The 15,168-nt window shown below is 44.0% G+C and overlaps 1 protein-coding gene across 1 annotated transcript in view; it reads left to right on the top strand.

Annotated features, from left to right (window-relative positions):
• The first annotated feature begins 2,780 nt into the window (after positions 1-2,780).
• Positions 2,781-15,168, top strand: part of LOC116490575 (histone deacetylase 4) — a 207,768-nt gene continuing 195,380 nt past the window's right edge. Inside the window, exon 1 of the mRNA XM_032189907.1 lies at positions 2,781-3,025. Coding sequence (XP_032045798.1) covers positions 3,004-3,025 — 22 coding nt within the window. The 5' untranslated portion in view covers positions 2,781-3,003. The remainder of the gene's footprint in view (positions 3,026-15,168) is intronic.

Raw genomic sequence — 15,168 nt, 5'->3', positions numbered from 1 at the left:
AGAGACACATCTGGGGAGGGCCGAGAAGAGGAAGGGGAGCGTCCATGCTGTCAAAGCACTCGTGTGGTGGGTCATCAGGATTGCCGTGATTACCTTGATTTAAAATAAATAAATAAAAAGTGAGAGAAGCTTTCAGAAGCTACAGAATGTATGGAAATAGACTTGGAGAACTGTCAGATTACTCACGCTTCCCAGTTCTGTATCTTAATTGTCGTCTGCATGCCCAGTGGGGGGGAAAGCCTGCTTGGAAAGCGTGTGGAGGGGACACTGTAGGGCCGGGTGGTGGAGCGGGGCCTGGGGGGACTTTGGGGGCTTAGGGTCAGACCTGCTCATGCACGTGGAGAGGAAAAAGGTGAGGAATCACTGCTCAGGGTTAGGAGCCTGTATTTTTTTTGGAGAACTGTTGAGCGTTTGTGTGTTTAGAGCCATTGGCCTTCTCCCTTGGCCATCTCACGCACCTGCATATAGGTGGTTTGTTGGCACGTGTGGCGGCCCAGGCTGCTGGCCAATTTGCTGCTGCTTTCTTTGCCTCATGGGAGTGTTTTTACACACATACCTGCCTTGACACACTCGATGCAAGGCCTGCCTGCCGCACTGCTGAGGGCGAAGCAAGCCCTGTGATGTGCTCCCTAGCAGGAGATCTTGCTGGAAAGCCATCCAGACCTCAGCATCCCAGCCACAGTAGAGAACATTTTGCTTCTCCACACTTGAGAAAGGTCTCGTGAGGTAGTGGCAAAATGACAAGTTTACACCAGCACTGTCGGGAGTAGGGGCTTGAGAGCAACTCCTGGCTCTCAGAAAGAAATTTCTGGTTGGGCTGCATTGAGTTCAGCACAAGCGGTGGCTGAAAATACGAGGTTAGTGGGGAAATAAGTTGGGAGCTGACTGCTGTGCCTGTCCTGGGAAGGTCTGTTATGCTTATAATTTATTCAGTCTTCGGGAAGAGATGTAGGATTTTTTTTAAAGGTAATAAAAAAAATGTATACCTGAACTAAACCTGAGCATGGCCATTTTGTTGTCTCTGTTCTCCCCAGGCGCTAGTAATCCCCAAACGTGCAGAAGTTTAATATTGTGGGTCTCTTTCATGCCTGACTGAGTTTAGATAGACCTCTGGGGGAAGAGCTGGGGATAGGTAAGGCAGTGGTGCTGCTAAATGGATTTGCAGCTGCTGTGTCGGTCGAGTTTCTTCAGAAAATAAATACATCTTCTCATTGTTCGTGCTCTCGCCTTCATTCTTGCGTCGTGTGAATGGGCAGATAAAAATCTATTAGCTCTCCTCTGAGTTCTTCCTTGTCTGCAGCTGCGATTGCTTGTGCCATAACATTACCTGCTAATTTTATTGGAAATGAATGATGTTAATATTTGCTAATGCCTGGTCTTAGCTGACCTGACTCTTCAACAGGATGTGCAAATTAATGGAACTGGAATATCTTGAACACTTGAGATGGCAGAGACCTGTAGGGATTAGAAATGACACTTAAGTAATTTTCTCTTAATTTAATGTGTAACATAAAAGAGCATCCCAGGTCCCTGAAAATGCGAGACAGGCGGGGAAACTTGGCGAGTAGCGATGCTGAAGCACTTGGGGTAGAGAGAAATGGCCATTTAGAGTGTTTTTTTTTTTTTTTTTTTTTTTAATTGTGAGACAGAGAGGATGGCCTCTTTGTTAAGCAGAATATGCTTAGGCAAACCAGGGAAGCAGTGCCATAAATCAGGCCCCATGCAAGGCGGCTGTGCTGGTATTGAAGTCGTAGACCTGCTTTGGCCGCCTTATTGGAAAGCGACACAAATATCTAATGATAGCAGGGGGGGTAAAGCGGAGCGTGGTAAGAGCTCTTCCAAGAATAGATGGGACTGTGCGAAATGCGATGGCAAAGACAAACTGGGGACAGGTGCTCCTTGTGCAAGCAGCGCCTCGTACCCTACGTGTCCTCCGCCCAAGGTTAGGGAGCGATGGCAGCAAGGAGCTGCTCCCGAGGCTGGCTGTCCTCTAACGCCTGGTCCTCAGGGCCAGGAGAGGTGGTCTCCTCGAAGAAGAAAAATAACCCTTTGCTTCACGTGGAGACAGCTGGTTTAATCCGTTTCAGTAGCTCTGGCTGATAGCACCTATTGCTGGCAGGTCTCTCCCCTTCTGCACGTTAAAACAAAGTGAGCTTTTGGATACCCTACGTGTAAAACTCGGCTTTTTAGAGTGCTTTTGCAGGCTTCTTTCTTGCTCTGATACACAGCTTAAAAATAATCAGGGGTGGTGGATTTTTCCTCAGCAGTATGATGTTGCTTCTTAATAAACTGCTGGAGGCTTGGCAGAGGGGGAGCGCAATGGATTGTGTGGGCTTTTTTCCTTCCTGCTCCAAGACCACTTCTTGGCACCGAGGGATTTTTCTTGAGACTTCTTTGGAGAGCAGATGCGTGAAGTACAGTTACCACTCATACATATGGCTCTTAAAATATGGAAGCTGTTGGACTGAAGTGGCTTCATATGGTACTGTTGGAGGATCAGAACGAACATGCGAGTTTGGGGGGTTTTGAAGGCTTGAATGTGTAGTTGAAAAGTTTTTTTCTGGTTTGTTTTTACAAGGTTAAATATTTGCATTTTTATGGTTATTTGAAATTGCACCCATAGCTCTGAAAATTACTCTTTCTGCAACGCTTGATGCCTAAAATGGTATCCTAGATTAATCTCCTCTTCTGGCAAAATGTACGCTCTATAGTGTGTAATTTAAAAGGTTGTAAATCTTAATTCTCTAATGCAGGCATCCTTTCCTTTTATTGCAGGTTCCCATCTTGAGAACGATTAGAAGATACTCTGCCACCCGATTGGATTATTTTGTATACAGCTCAGCATGTCACTGTGCCCTGGATTTTATAAGGTGGCCATGATTTAATCCCCACTTCCAATTTCTATGTATTGGTGAAGCATTGGAGCTCTTTAGAGCTGCTGTTACTTGTGTGGAAACTGACCTGTCTCCAATCCCTTCTCCAAAGGACTCGACGTTACTAGCAATGAGCTCCCAAAGCCATCCAGGTAAGGACAAAAACCCTTTGAATTCACTAACAACAGCAGAATGCCACTGGACTTGGCAAGAAGTGTGCTTGCGTGGGACGAAAAGGCTTTTTGTTGTGTGAACAGGCTTTCTGCTGTGCCTAAAATGGTAATCCAGTCCCTCTCCCTGTGCTACTGTTTTCTTTAAAATCAAAACTTTGCACCAGGATGTAAAGTTGAACTGTTATGAAAGTTGAATTGGTTATGAAGAAATCTTACTTATGTTTCTAATTGGTGCGTTACATAGTGCTGGAAGTTCTAGGTGTTTTCTGAGATGCTCACCTGATGCTTAACTTTGCTATATCTGCACTGATCAGCCTCATCTGTATGTACTGTTCGGAGGAATGGGCACGGTTCTACTGTTGAGTCTTCGCTAATATTTAAGAAGAAGTCTCTTTTGGCTTTTAAAGTACTTTCTATTAAGAAGGAAGAGTTTCGCTGGAGTTTTTGCTTTTAATTGATCTATATTAGTGTTGGCTGTGAGATTATCCCTAATGTGTTTGTAATTTAAGACACGTGATTCATCCCTACAAAACAGCACGTTTCTCTCTGTCAAGAGGCCGTGTTGGTGCTCAGTCACCTCCTCCTTGCTTACAGTTTTGTTGAACGTGTATTTAGTGTTTCAGGTATCTGTGTGAGGCAGTCATTTGTGGGTTTGAGCATTGGAAGGTGAGTTTTTATAGCGTGCTGATGCTCCTGCTTTGGCCATTTCAGTTTATGGTTGCAAGTAATGACTGCTGGAAGTAACTAACTCAGTAATGATGAGGTCCACGAAATTATTTATCCGTGCTTTTGACAGGTTACTTTTGCGACTTCTGTTTAATTGGTTTTGGTTTAACAGTCAAACAAGACTGAAGTCCACATCTCCTTAGATTTAGGGCGTTGTGTATTTGTGGGGGAAGGATTTTGAGTGCTTCAGAATGATTTCTAGCAGTGTGTTAGTGGCTTCTGAGGCTGGGAGCAAGAAGCACTGCAGTAAATAGGGATGCTGGAGGTTACAGGCAGCAGTCTTGAAAACTTGACCCTTGCAATAAAAACTGAAATGAGTTTACAAGTCTCTGAAATGATCAGCCTTATCAAAAAAAGACAAAAAAATCTGTAATATAGCAGTCTCTTAGATTTTTGAGACTTACTTCTGGTACAGTGGGGAGTTGGGAAGCCAGGTACATGCCTACGAGTGATGTTCTGCCTGTAGGTATTCGTCTGTGATGCATTTTCTGCAATGCAGGGTCTTTCAAGAGGTCGGTTCTTCAGTTTTGTGGATAGCTCTTACTTGATTGTGTTCCTCCCTCAAATATGAGAAACACTGGGGAGCTAGTGGCTTCTTCCCTCACAGTACTGGGATGGATTGAGCTTGTGCTTATGTTTAAAAACAGTAGACAAACCTAATTTAATAGAGCTCTATTTAAAGAGCATCTCTCCAGGGAAAGGGAGATGTCATTCTGAGCTGGGCTGCTCTGTTAGAAAAGGGTGATGGAAGCCCATGGCTTGTCTTCTGTTTCTGTCTTGTTTTCCTTTAATTCAAATGCAGCTTTCTTGTTTGTCTTGCTCCTTCTTTTGCCCTAATTCCGTACTGACAACGTACCAGGGAGACATATAAGAAGTGCTAATGCCAGTAAGCAAGAAGCTCCTCATGCAAGAAGAGTTCTTGCGGTGTTATAAATCTGTGTGAGTCTCCTGCTCAAACAGATGTTTGAGTGGCTCCTGCTGGGATTGATGGTCTAATCGATGCCCAGCTGGGTGGCTGTGGACATACGTGTGTGCTCCTGAGCTGCTGCTCCTAAACCTGCTTGGCCCGGTGTCACAGAAGGGCTTTGGATGAGGTAGGGGTTGGCTCGATATGACTGGAAATTGTGACTTCTGTATCAACATTGGGTAGAAGGCAGTAACCCTTGAAGTAAGGTCTTGGGAGAGAAAGTCAAGGACCATCATCAACTGCTTCACTGGACATTGCTTAAAGGGTGAAAAACTTCCATAAAATTAAAAATAAAAAGCCAAGGAAGTGATTTTGTGGTGTGTTTACAGAATGTTGTGTTAGACGTGGGCTTTGTATGAAAATATTTACAAACAGTATTAATTTCTGCAAAGTTTCAGTTCTCATCAAACACTGTCTAGTAATTCTGTACCTGTGCCCTTCCTAGGCTCGGGGTTCTCATTTTGCTTCCATCTCCACGGTTCCCATTCTGTGGTGTTTCACGATGACTTTCCACCTCTGGCTCATGCTGTGGTATTCTTAATGCTGGCTTCTCTTTTGGAGTCAGTTTTATAACATTTGGTGGAAACAGTTTCCGAGCCTTGCCAAAGATGACATCTGGGCTTCTCATGTCAGTTATGATCGCTGTTTTGATTATATGGCTACAGGTAATTATTGCTAATGATGTGCATTGTTTAAGGGAATGCTCTGGCTTAACTCAAGAGCCTATTAAACTTTGCTTCAGTGGGTACAAGCTTTCTTCTTTAATCTTCTCCAAACCTATCACTAATGGGATTTTTTAGGAACAGAGCCATAAAATTGGTGCAGTGTAGATGAATGGAAGTGTTTTTTTTCCTCACAGGAGAGCTTTGAAGAGTGAAGGAAAGTTGCGTGCTGAAGACTTCTCACTGAATGGGGTTAAAAATACAGAATTTGTAGTCTGAAGTAAATTACTTGCTTTTGTTCTCCCTCCCCCCCATCACTGCTATTTATTTTTTTTGGGGGGAAGCCTTGTGTGCCCCTTGTTTGGGGCTGAAATCAGACCTGGGGTGGCAGGAGGAAGAGGAGGAGGCAGCGTAGACCTCGTCAAGACAAAGCATCCCTTGGCTTTTGGCAGAGGAGTTGCTGCTTCTTCCTGTGCTGGAATAAAGCTAAAAATATAAAAAATAAGTTGTGCTATAAAAGATGGAGTTGCTGCGAAGTATAATTAAGAAAATTAGGCTAATTAAGATAACATGTAGGATTATGACAAAGCTTGGTGGGGGCAGGGGCAAGCATGTTTAGTTTCACTTCTTAACCTGCGAGTGCTGCCCACAACTGGAACTTACCTCACGTAACCCGTGGTGCTGATGCCACTCATCTTACCCAGGCTGACTTGCGTGTGTGTGTGGTTTTGTGTTTTTTTCTCCTATTGACCTTAAATGATTTCCTGATGACCCCCTCCCCCCCTCAATTTTCAGTGGCTTAAGTTTTGCTGTCATTTAGTTCTTTAATCAGTAAAGATTGTTCTACTGATACCAGTTATACATAAAGATCAGTTAAAAAAAAAAAACACACAACAAAACACTTAAAGTTAATCACTCAACTGATTTGTATTTGTTTAAAGTTCACAGTCCTTTGTAAAAACTGAAAATCTCCATGTTCAATGAAGCATTTTGTTTATGAAATGTTATCTTACAGGAATTAGCCAGTCTGAATGCAAATGCTATATTCTTTCTTCAGAGCTACTCTTGCGGAGATGCAAATTTTATTTACATTTTGAAGTGCTGAATGTTTGATAATTAGGAATATTGAAATTTAAGAATGAGTTGCCTATCTAATATGGAAAAATCTGCAGCAGGATCATTAAAAGCAGGAGGAGAGACCTGAGAAGGCAGAAAGCTTCATGATCACACAACACGAGGCAAAACAAGTTAGCAAGTCATGTGCTGTGATTCGCTAGGCTGAGAAATATTTTTGTATGGCATTTTATCTGCCGAGTGTAAGGAGCCACCCTCCTTTCATATTCCATGGCTCAACGAGGCATGGAAAGCCATTTCATGCACTATACATAAGAGCTTTCCCTGTTAGTCTCTCAAACATTTTGCACCATTGAATAAATATTTGATGCGTTCTCTTTTTAAAGATTAAGAAGTTTCTGTGGAGATGCATTTCAAGCTGGCTTTAAATGACACTGACCTACTTTCTGGCAGTAATGAGTCTGTGTCTGTAAGTTATCTGGGGGCAAGAGCATTCTTTCAATAAACATAAGGGCTACAGGAGTAATTTCCAGTTCTCCTTTAGCACAGTTGATACTTGGTGGCTGCTGGCTGGAAGAGGATTTGGACGCAGCCTGTCCCTGCTTGCCCCTACTTGTCTGGTGCTCCATTACTACAATGGGATTATTCTAGACTGGGCACTCAGGCTCCTACCTACGAGTAAAACACAAGCAATAGCGAGTATAGGTAGAGTAGGCTTTGAGGTTGGTTGAGAAATAAGCTCAGCAACAAGATCTGCCAGTAAGAAATGTTGTGACCTCAGGACCTCACCTTGAAGATGCCACCACTTCGGACCTGACTGGTAACTTACTTTTTTCCCTGCATTTGTTTGAGAGCCATTGGTCAGTCATAATCAAGGCTGGCATCCTGACTTCTCTCCTGATGCAGTACTTCTCAGCTTTTCCTCTCTAAATGCATTGTTGATAAAATCCATGTTAAGAGAATCTTTCTGTTTTTGGCTTGAGTGTCCTAGGTTGCTTTTTAGGACTGGGCTGGTAACTATGGCTATCCTGTTGGTATTTTATTTGCCCAAGAAAAGGCTTTGGCAGCTATCTTAAACTACAGCATATGGAGAAGTTTCTTTAAGGACTGCATGCTATTTTGACAGTGACTGGAGGTAGGAGGTGTTCTGTAAAATCTCCTGTTACAGGAAAGTTGTCAACTCTGGAAGAAAATTTGAAAGGCATAGCAGTGGAAGATTAGACTTCTCATTATGCGAAAGAAGTGGCTGTTTCTTGATCCTTAGAATGTGTCTCTCCGGGCTTGGTTGTCATTCATGTGAAAAGCAGTGTGATTTATTGTTGTATAGGATGTGACTCGGAGAAACGTCCCCGTTTCACCAAACTGCAAAGCAGAAAGGCTCTGTTGATCATTTAGCTGCTGTGATGGCTGCTGCATGGTGGGAGCTCACAAACTGAGCTGTACAAACTGCATTAGCGCTCATGAGGAGTCCTGTGGTCCAAGCAACACGTGTTTGATCTGCAGAGACTGTTCTTTTCAGGGAGGTGATGCCAGCCTGCACCAAAAAGCTTTGGTTGGGAGAGCTGAAAACCTTTGCAAGACCAGAACCAGGCACTTAATTTTATTTCTTCAGCTTACGAGTGAAGAAATACTCCTCCACGTATTCATATGTATGTGTAAGCTGAGCACAACCTGGATTTCCTCTAAGGAGAGCAGTCTCGTTTTGAGGACCATGGCAGCTTTCAGACTGCTACCCTGGAACCTGTGAAGCTTTCACTTGCTGGAGCTTCAAATAGCTGAGACCTTCTGTGCCAGGTTTTTATTGTACCCTCCAAAGAAAAGAATTGTTTTGTGCTTCAACTTGGGGTTCAAGCTGAAGTTCCTTCTAGGTCAGTGTCCCTGCTAAGTGTGCTCCTCTCGCTTCTATTTTTCCTTTAGATGCAGTCCTTGCACTTTGGAATTCTTTAAAAGCCTGCTTCTAAAGTAGTGTTTTAGCCTGTGATGTATCCTGCGGTGTAAGGATGAGAAGCAGCTGAGAGGGAGATAACTGAATTATTTTGAATGAGGCATAGGATGAGAAAAGGATAGAAAAGAGGCTTCTCTTTTAAAGTCAGATGATACTATTTAAGATAGTCCTTAGCCCCTAGTGTCTCACTTGGGAAGCAGACAGACTTTTTTTTTCTGTCTGCTTACCGTGCTTCTGCTTCACTTTTGGTCAGCCTTTGTTTGACCCATATCTTCTCATGTATGCTTCCTTAAATTAGGTTTGTTACTGGACTGTACCAAGGAGTGTGTTCTCAGTATTTATCTTAAATTATTCAGCTTGTCTTAGCGCCAGGCTCTCGCATCGATGAGGCTTGTCTTTGTGCCTTTGCTGTGGTCAGATCAATTAGGCCAGTGCTGATCCTGAAGGAACATTTCAGTCACTCTTGTGACTCTGAAAGTGATTCAAGAGCAGGGGCAGAAAATCCACTTATTTGCGGATGGATGTCAGCCATACGTGGCATTTTTCATCCTTTAAGCATAGGAATTTGGCCATCTGATTACCTGTGCTTTGATAGTTGCTGTTTACCCTAACTTCAAAAGAAAAATATTGTTTTGTTTTGTGTGAGAGCTCTTGCTAAAAAGATTTTTATTTTTTGTTTAAGAAGGTTTTTGTGTCAGTTGGGAAGAAGAAGGGTGAAGAAAAAATGGCTGTGCAGTATGTTGGCCATCGTATCTCCTATTCCTGTTCCTCCTTTTTGTTCTTTTCTTGAGCTGTGGTACTTGTTGTCTTTTTCTTTGTCCATCAGCACGTTCCTGTATGCTGCTGGCTGGGCAGGGGCCGTGCTGCAGTGACTTCATGCAAGTTGACTTGTGGATCAGTGAGAGATGGGGTATACGAGTAATTCTTCCTCTAAGAACAATAATATTAGTATATCAGGAGACCTTTACATAATTTTGTTTTTATAACTAAACAAAATGCTGCTGTTTCATCAAGTACTGGGAAAACTACTGGGAAAACCAGATGCTTTCCAGGCAGTGCCCCCTTGTTTGCTTCAAAGTCCTTGACAGACTCGTGGTGCTGTCATGGTTTGGCTCAATGGTGCTTGATAGATGGATGTTCTGAAATGTTGAAGCACATTTTCAGCCTTTCAAAAAGGATGAAGCTGATATTAAACTTTGCAGCTACTGAAATCTGAATTACCTACAGGAAAATATTCATATGGGCTTTTTTTTTTTGAGATGCTCCTGTCTCCCTGTAATCTATTTCAAACTGAACTAGATCAAGATTACTTAATGTCTTCTTTCAAACAAAAAAAAAAGAAGTGTGCTGACTGTGACTATTTAGGGATTCGTCTTGAATTTCAAGCATGATTCCAGCTTAATTTTTAATGCTTAAAACCCAGCTCGGTAGCCTGGAAGAGCCCTTCAGAGCACGGCGTGGTTCAGCAGCGCCCTGGGAGGCAGATGTCAGCCTGTGGGCCTCATACCGTGGTCACTGCCTGGCTGAAGGGGCAGAGAGGCTCTGGCAGGGAACCCACAGAGCAAACTGGGTCTGTCCAATATTTATTTCCAGCCCCTGTTCCTCTGCTGTGGCTCCATCAGAGCTGTCCTGCAGGCTGGAGGTGTGAGGCCTTGGTGCCCTCCATGAGGATGGCTGCGCCTGGCCTGCCTGCGGGGCCTGGGGAAGGCACCTGGGCAAGCCTGTGGCAGTGCTGTTAATTACCCTTTTGAGCTGCTAATTACCCTCCTGAGATCTCTTCGGGAGTGGTAAATCTGAATTTCTCAGCCCTGTTTCTGCCATCCGTTCAGCTGAGGATTTTAGCAGTGCCACCGACTCCTCCGCTAGATGGTCCTGACCACGGGCAAGGTAGAGTTGCTTGCAGTGGAGAGAACTTGTGGAAAATCTCAGTGCTGCAGCTGCAGTCTGTGGTAGGGCTGGGATCAGGATGTTGGAGGAATGACAGATGGATTCAAAGAAATCATTTAAAAAAAAAAAATCAATCCTTACCCTTTCACTATTCAGGAATCTATGTACTCATTCTGTTTGTAGCTGCTGTGTTGCCAAACCACATAAATAGCTTTACAGGGAAAATTGTAATCGGAGTGAGGTCTAGTCTGTGAGCTTTGAACTGCTAGCCTTGGCTTCAGGTAACCATTTTGTCCTGAAAGGCTGCTGCTGTAGGCATGTAACCCCGTCAGGCTTTGTGTAATCACAAGATGTGTGAGCCTTGGGGTGAGGGGGTGTGGGGCTTGATGCCTGTCTAAGCAGTTTACTCGTTGCATTGTCTATGTTGATTTTTTTTTTTATGGTATTGCTGTCCATGAACTACTGTGTAACGACTGTTTGCTCTCAGGTTTCACTTTCTAATCAATAGACCAAGATCAATGCAGTTATTTGTAAATGTGGTCTCTTTAGATATCCAGCCAGTCAGGCCGGGTGCTGCTGGGATCGGTAATGCCACCCTTAGTTCAGTTGCCTTGCTCGCTGAGAGATGAGAGGACAGCATTTTTCTATTTACTGCTGTAAAGTTGGTCCAGTTTTTTTGATCAATTGACAATTCTTCAGGCAGAGAAACCTTACAGCTCAATGAGATGCACTTAAACTAAAAAAAGCACGAAGATGATCCTTTGAGATAGATTTTAAAAATTCTGTTTGTTTAAATCATGCAATTTAAGGACAAACAGACTTTTTAACTCCTTTACCTGTGACCTTTGTTTTATGCTGGATACGAAAAGAAGAATCTTAGCTTAAAACTTTTCCGTGGTAGTGTGCTTCTGCTCTATAAAATGCCTGAGCTGCTCTTGTGGAGCAAAGTAAAAGCCTGAGCTAGACCAAGCTGATTGTCTTTCTCTTCCCTGGTGAAAAACTAGCCCAGAGCGACAAAAAGTCCAGAGCCCTTACACCAAACTCTATTAGTCCATCCAAGTCCATCCTTGACTGTCACTTCAAGAGAAAGTCCAAAACTTCCAAATACTGTGTTCTGAGCAAGGTGTCCCTGGTCTCGTACAACCTTTGCCAGGAGAAGGCATGCAATCCTTGCAGCTCAGCAAACCAAGAAGAAGGGCTTAGGCATCTGTTCCCTGCTGACAGCAAGTATCTGATTAGCATTAGATTTTTTTTTTTCTTTCCAGCAGGTGGAAGGCCTGTTCTGCAGGCTCGTAACTCTTGACAGGTTTATCATGAAGGCTTCTTGGCAGGTAGGGGTGATGCTGCTCATTCAGTCTGCCTTCAAGATTCTGGCTTTTTTTTTTTTTTTTTTTACCTGTAAAACGTGGCTCTGTGCAGTAGCTGCTTCAAATAGATCCTGGGATCCTTTGTTTTGCTCCTTAGCATCCCAAATTGCAGCAGGTAGAACCCTCGCGGGGTCAGTATACTTTAATTGTTACCTCTGCCTCCACCAAAATATATTTGAGGTGATCTGAGGAAACATAGCATCAGTTTATATTGACAGAGGATCAGGAAGACTCCGAATTAATCCTACTTTTTTTTTTTTTTTTTCCCATGAGAAGGGGTTTGCATAATGTTTCTGTCCAGTCACTGGGTTCTGCTGTCTTACTCTGGCTTTCTCACCAGGCAGCTGTGTAAGAGTTGTGCTTTTAACTTTTTTACAGTTGCGTTTGTCACGCAAGACCTCAGCTTGTTTTTTTTAGCAGTTGACCAAATCACTTTCTCGCTGCGTGCTTAAAGAGAATTCCTCCTCCTCCACTGATTAATGTCTGGCATGGGGCATGAAATAGCTCTTGCGTCAATAAGTCGTCACAACCTTTGCTTGTCTCGGTCAGCGTAAATACGGTTGGACTCTAACATGCCCCAAAGTAGGCCAGAGGTTGCTAATTTTGCAGCTGCAAAGGGGCCGAGTCCAAAAGAGAGCCGCGGGATGCGTGTGCTTGGTGGGACAGCAGAGCTGCGGCAGTTCAGGTTACACCTTGGGCATGCTCTGCCACCTCTCCTCTCTGCACTGCTCTGTTTGTAGTTCCTGGAATTACAATACATCTTAAAGATATAAATTATATGGCGACAGCCTTAAGAGGAGAGTGTTTTTAGGTGCATTTGTGGTTAGTTAGTAGAACAAACGTGGTCACTTCTATAACTATGAGCAAGCTGAGTGCCTTTCTGGTTGTACCCCAGTTGCTCAGGTTCTGTTTGAATTACAAAAAGTAGATGCCACCAAGCTCAGGACAGCGCCTGCAGCAGCTTAGGGCTGCGCCTGCTTCGTGCTCTCCACCTCTTTGTGGACCATGGGGTGAGCGGAGACCTTGCTTTCCCCCGTTGCCTTTGGTCCCTTGGGAAGGCTTGCTTGTCAGATTGCTCCTCATGCTGCCTTTTTCTGCTGTTAACTCTGCAAAGCAAAACTACTGTTTGCTTTTGTCAGGGAGAACATGGATAGCATTAAAAAGAAGAATGGGATGTTTTGGGATAATTGATCAAAGTAATTAGGTAACAGTTACTTAATCTTCAGAGGGTTCCAGCAATCAGATGGAAGAAACTTCCTACGAAGCCATTTACTTGAAAAATTCTGTGCAAATCAGGTGCTGAGTGCTTCCAGAAATGGACGGTGAGAGACCTGGTAAATAACTGCAGCTTTTAAAGACAGGTTAGAGCTGAATTTTTCAGGAAATGTAGTGACTGTGTGTGTTCACTGAGACATCAGAAAACCGGAGTTTTACTGCAAGGATGGCAGCGTGTTACAGGTACTCCAGTCACTGGTATGTTATTTAAAACTATAACTGAATGGAAAAAACAAATGCAAGCTTAGGCTCTGGAACAGGCTGCCCAGGGAAGTGGTGGAGTCACCATCCCTGGAAGTCTTCAAAAGACGCTTAGATGTAGAGCTTAGGGATATGGTTTAGTGGAGGGCTGTTAGCGTTAGGTTGGAGGTTGGACTCGATGACCTTGAGGTCTCTTCCAACCTAGAAAATTCTGTGATTCTGTGATTCTGTGATTCTTACTATCAGTAGTAACCAGTGTGTAGTGCGTGCAGTGTTGCTGTGGTGGTGGCAGAGTGACACAGGCTGTGCCGCTCGGCACGTGAGCTCCGTGGCAGCCTGCAGCTTGGCGTTGGCATGGCAGTGCCTAATGAAGTGATGCTGCTTTGCTGGAGCAGTGTGATCCTTGAAAGCCGTCCACGGTTCGCCGATAAAAAGTAAAGCAGAAAAGGAGCAAAATGAAGCAGGGAGACATGTGGAAACTTAGCGCAGCAATGATTTAACGCGACAAAATGTCCTGTTGATTAAGGCACGCTGAAGAAACCTGTGTAAGTGATGGAGTTAGATGTAAAGCAGTGCTTTTCCCCCTGTTGCAGGGTAGCTGCAGCCTGATGCTTCAGACACAGGCTTCTTTCTGTGTCTGGGTTCTCAGGGAGAGGCTTGAGGGAGCTGCTAAAGAGCCTGAACCGATGCACGTCCAGCTGTTTGTCAGCGCGAATCGGAGGCTGGGATAAAGGCTGCCAGTTCGCTGAGACTACAGCAGCTTCTCCTGAAAGAATGCACTGATTTTAATTAAAAGGGGAAAAAAAAAAAAAAGTCTGTTCAGCCTTTCTGGAAGCATCTTCCTTCTCCGGCTTGGATCGCTGTGCCAATGCCTCAGAGCTCCCCTACCGGTGGATTTGGCACCGAGGAGACCGGAGTGGTTGCGCAGGCTTGATGGAACAAATGGCATTAGAAATATTAAGAATATTCCTAAAGCTTACAATAATGACTTATTTTTTAATTCTCTTAATCTGTGCCTAACTAAAAACAAAACCTGCTGGTGGAGGGATGGGGGGAAAATTCTTAGAAGCACCATTCCCGATGAAGGTTTTAGATGTTATTCCACCCGTTCTGAGAAGCCAGCTGCTATCGAACCAACTGTTTCCTATTTAACTTTCTGAAAAGTTGTTTGTCCTTTAAAAACCAATCTGTTGGTCCTGATGCATATGCCAGCCTCCTGCAGGCATGCGTAAGCCTGAAAGGGCAGGCCCATGTATGATTTGTAGCTATAAACACTTTCAGTGATACAGTCCGTGTCTATTTGATGAGAAAGCTGTCCACTTGCAGTTCATTTTCCTTGCCAGAAAGGAAAGTGTGGCTTGTTCTCAGCCTGAAGTAGGGATTTGACAAGCTCTCTGTTTTTTTTAGTACAGGATCCTTCATCTTGTGCCAAGTTTTTGGAGTAGATGTCTCCCCTTCCCCTTCCTCCTCCTCTCTTTAGTTGTAAGCTAAATATTCATAAGGCTATTTACATGTTTTGGTCAAGCTTAACACATAATCTGCGCAGAGCATCTTTTCTCCCGTTAAAGCTTGAGGTTTGAGAATTAAAGTATTTTTTTAATATTTCCCGGTGTAGTTTGTTTATTCCTACATCAGAGGCGGATCTTGTGATGCCAGCAAAGCCATGAGAAGATGATGATGATGATGGTGATGACTGCACCGTGGCTGGCTTGGCAGCAGCCTGCCCGTACCTGCGTTGGTGCGCAGAGCCTGAGCATCCATCGTGCTTTCATTGTAAAGTCAGCTGGCGTTGTTTATGCTCTTGTGCCATTCCTCTCCTGAGAGAAAGCTGTGCCCAGCCTGGATTTTTGGCAGAAAGGGACTCTTCAGGAGTACACGGTGCTGTTAGACAGCAACAAGGCTGGTTTGAGTTGGCTCAGGGATGTAGGGTTGTGTATTCATGCGTGCATATGTGTTTATACGTGTGCGTGTGTGCCTATCTTAACTCTCCTTTGGTTGCTAAATCTGTAATTTGACGT

Source organism: Aythya fuligula, chromosome 6, assembly GCF_009819795.1.
Source record: "Aythya fuligula isolate bAytFul2 chromosome 6, bAytFul2.pri, whole genome shotgun sequence".
In the NCBI taxonomy this organism is placed as follows: Eukaryota; Metazoa; Chordata; class Aves; order Anseriformes; family Anatidae; genus Aythya; species Aythya fuligula.
Note: the sequence above shows the minus strand (reverse complement) of the source record. Positions and strands in the feature narration are given on the sequence as shown.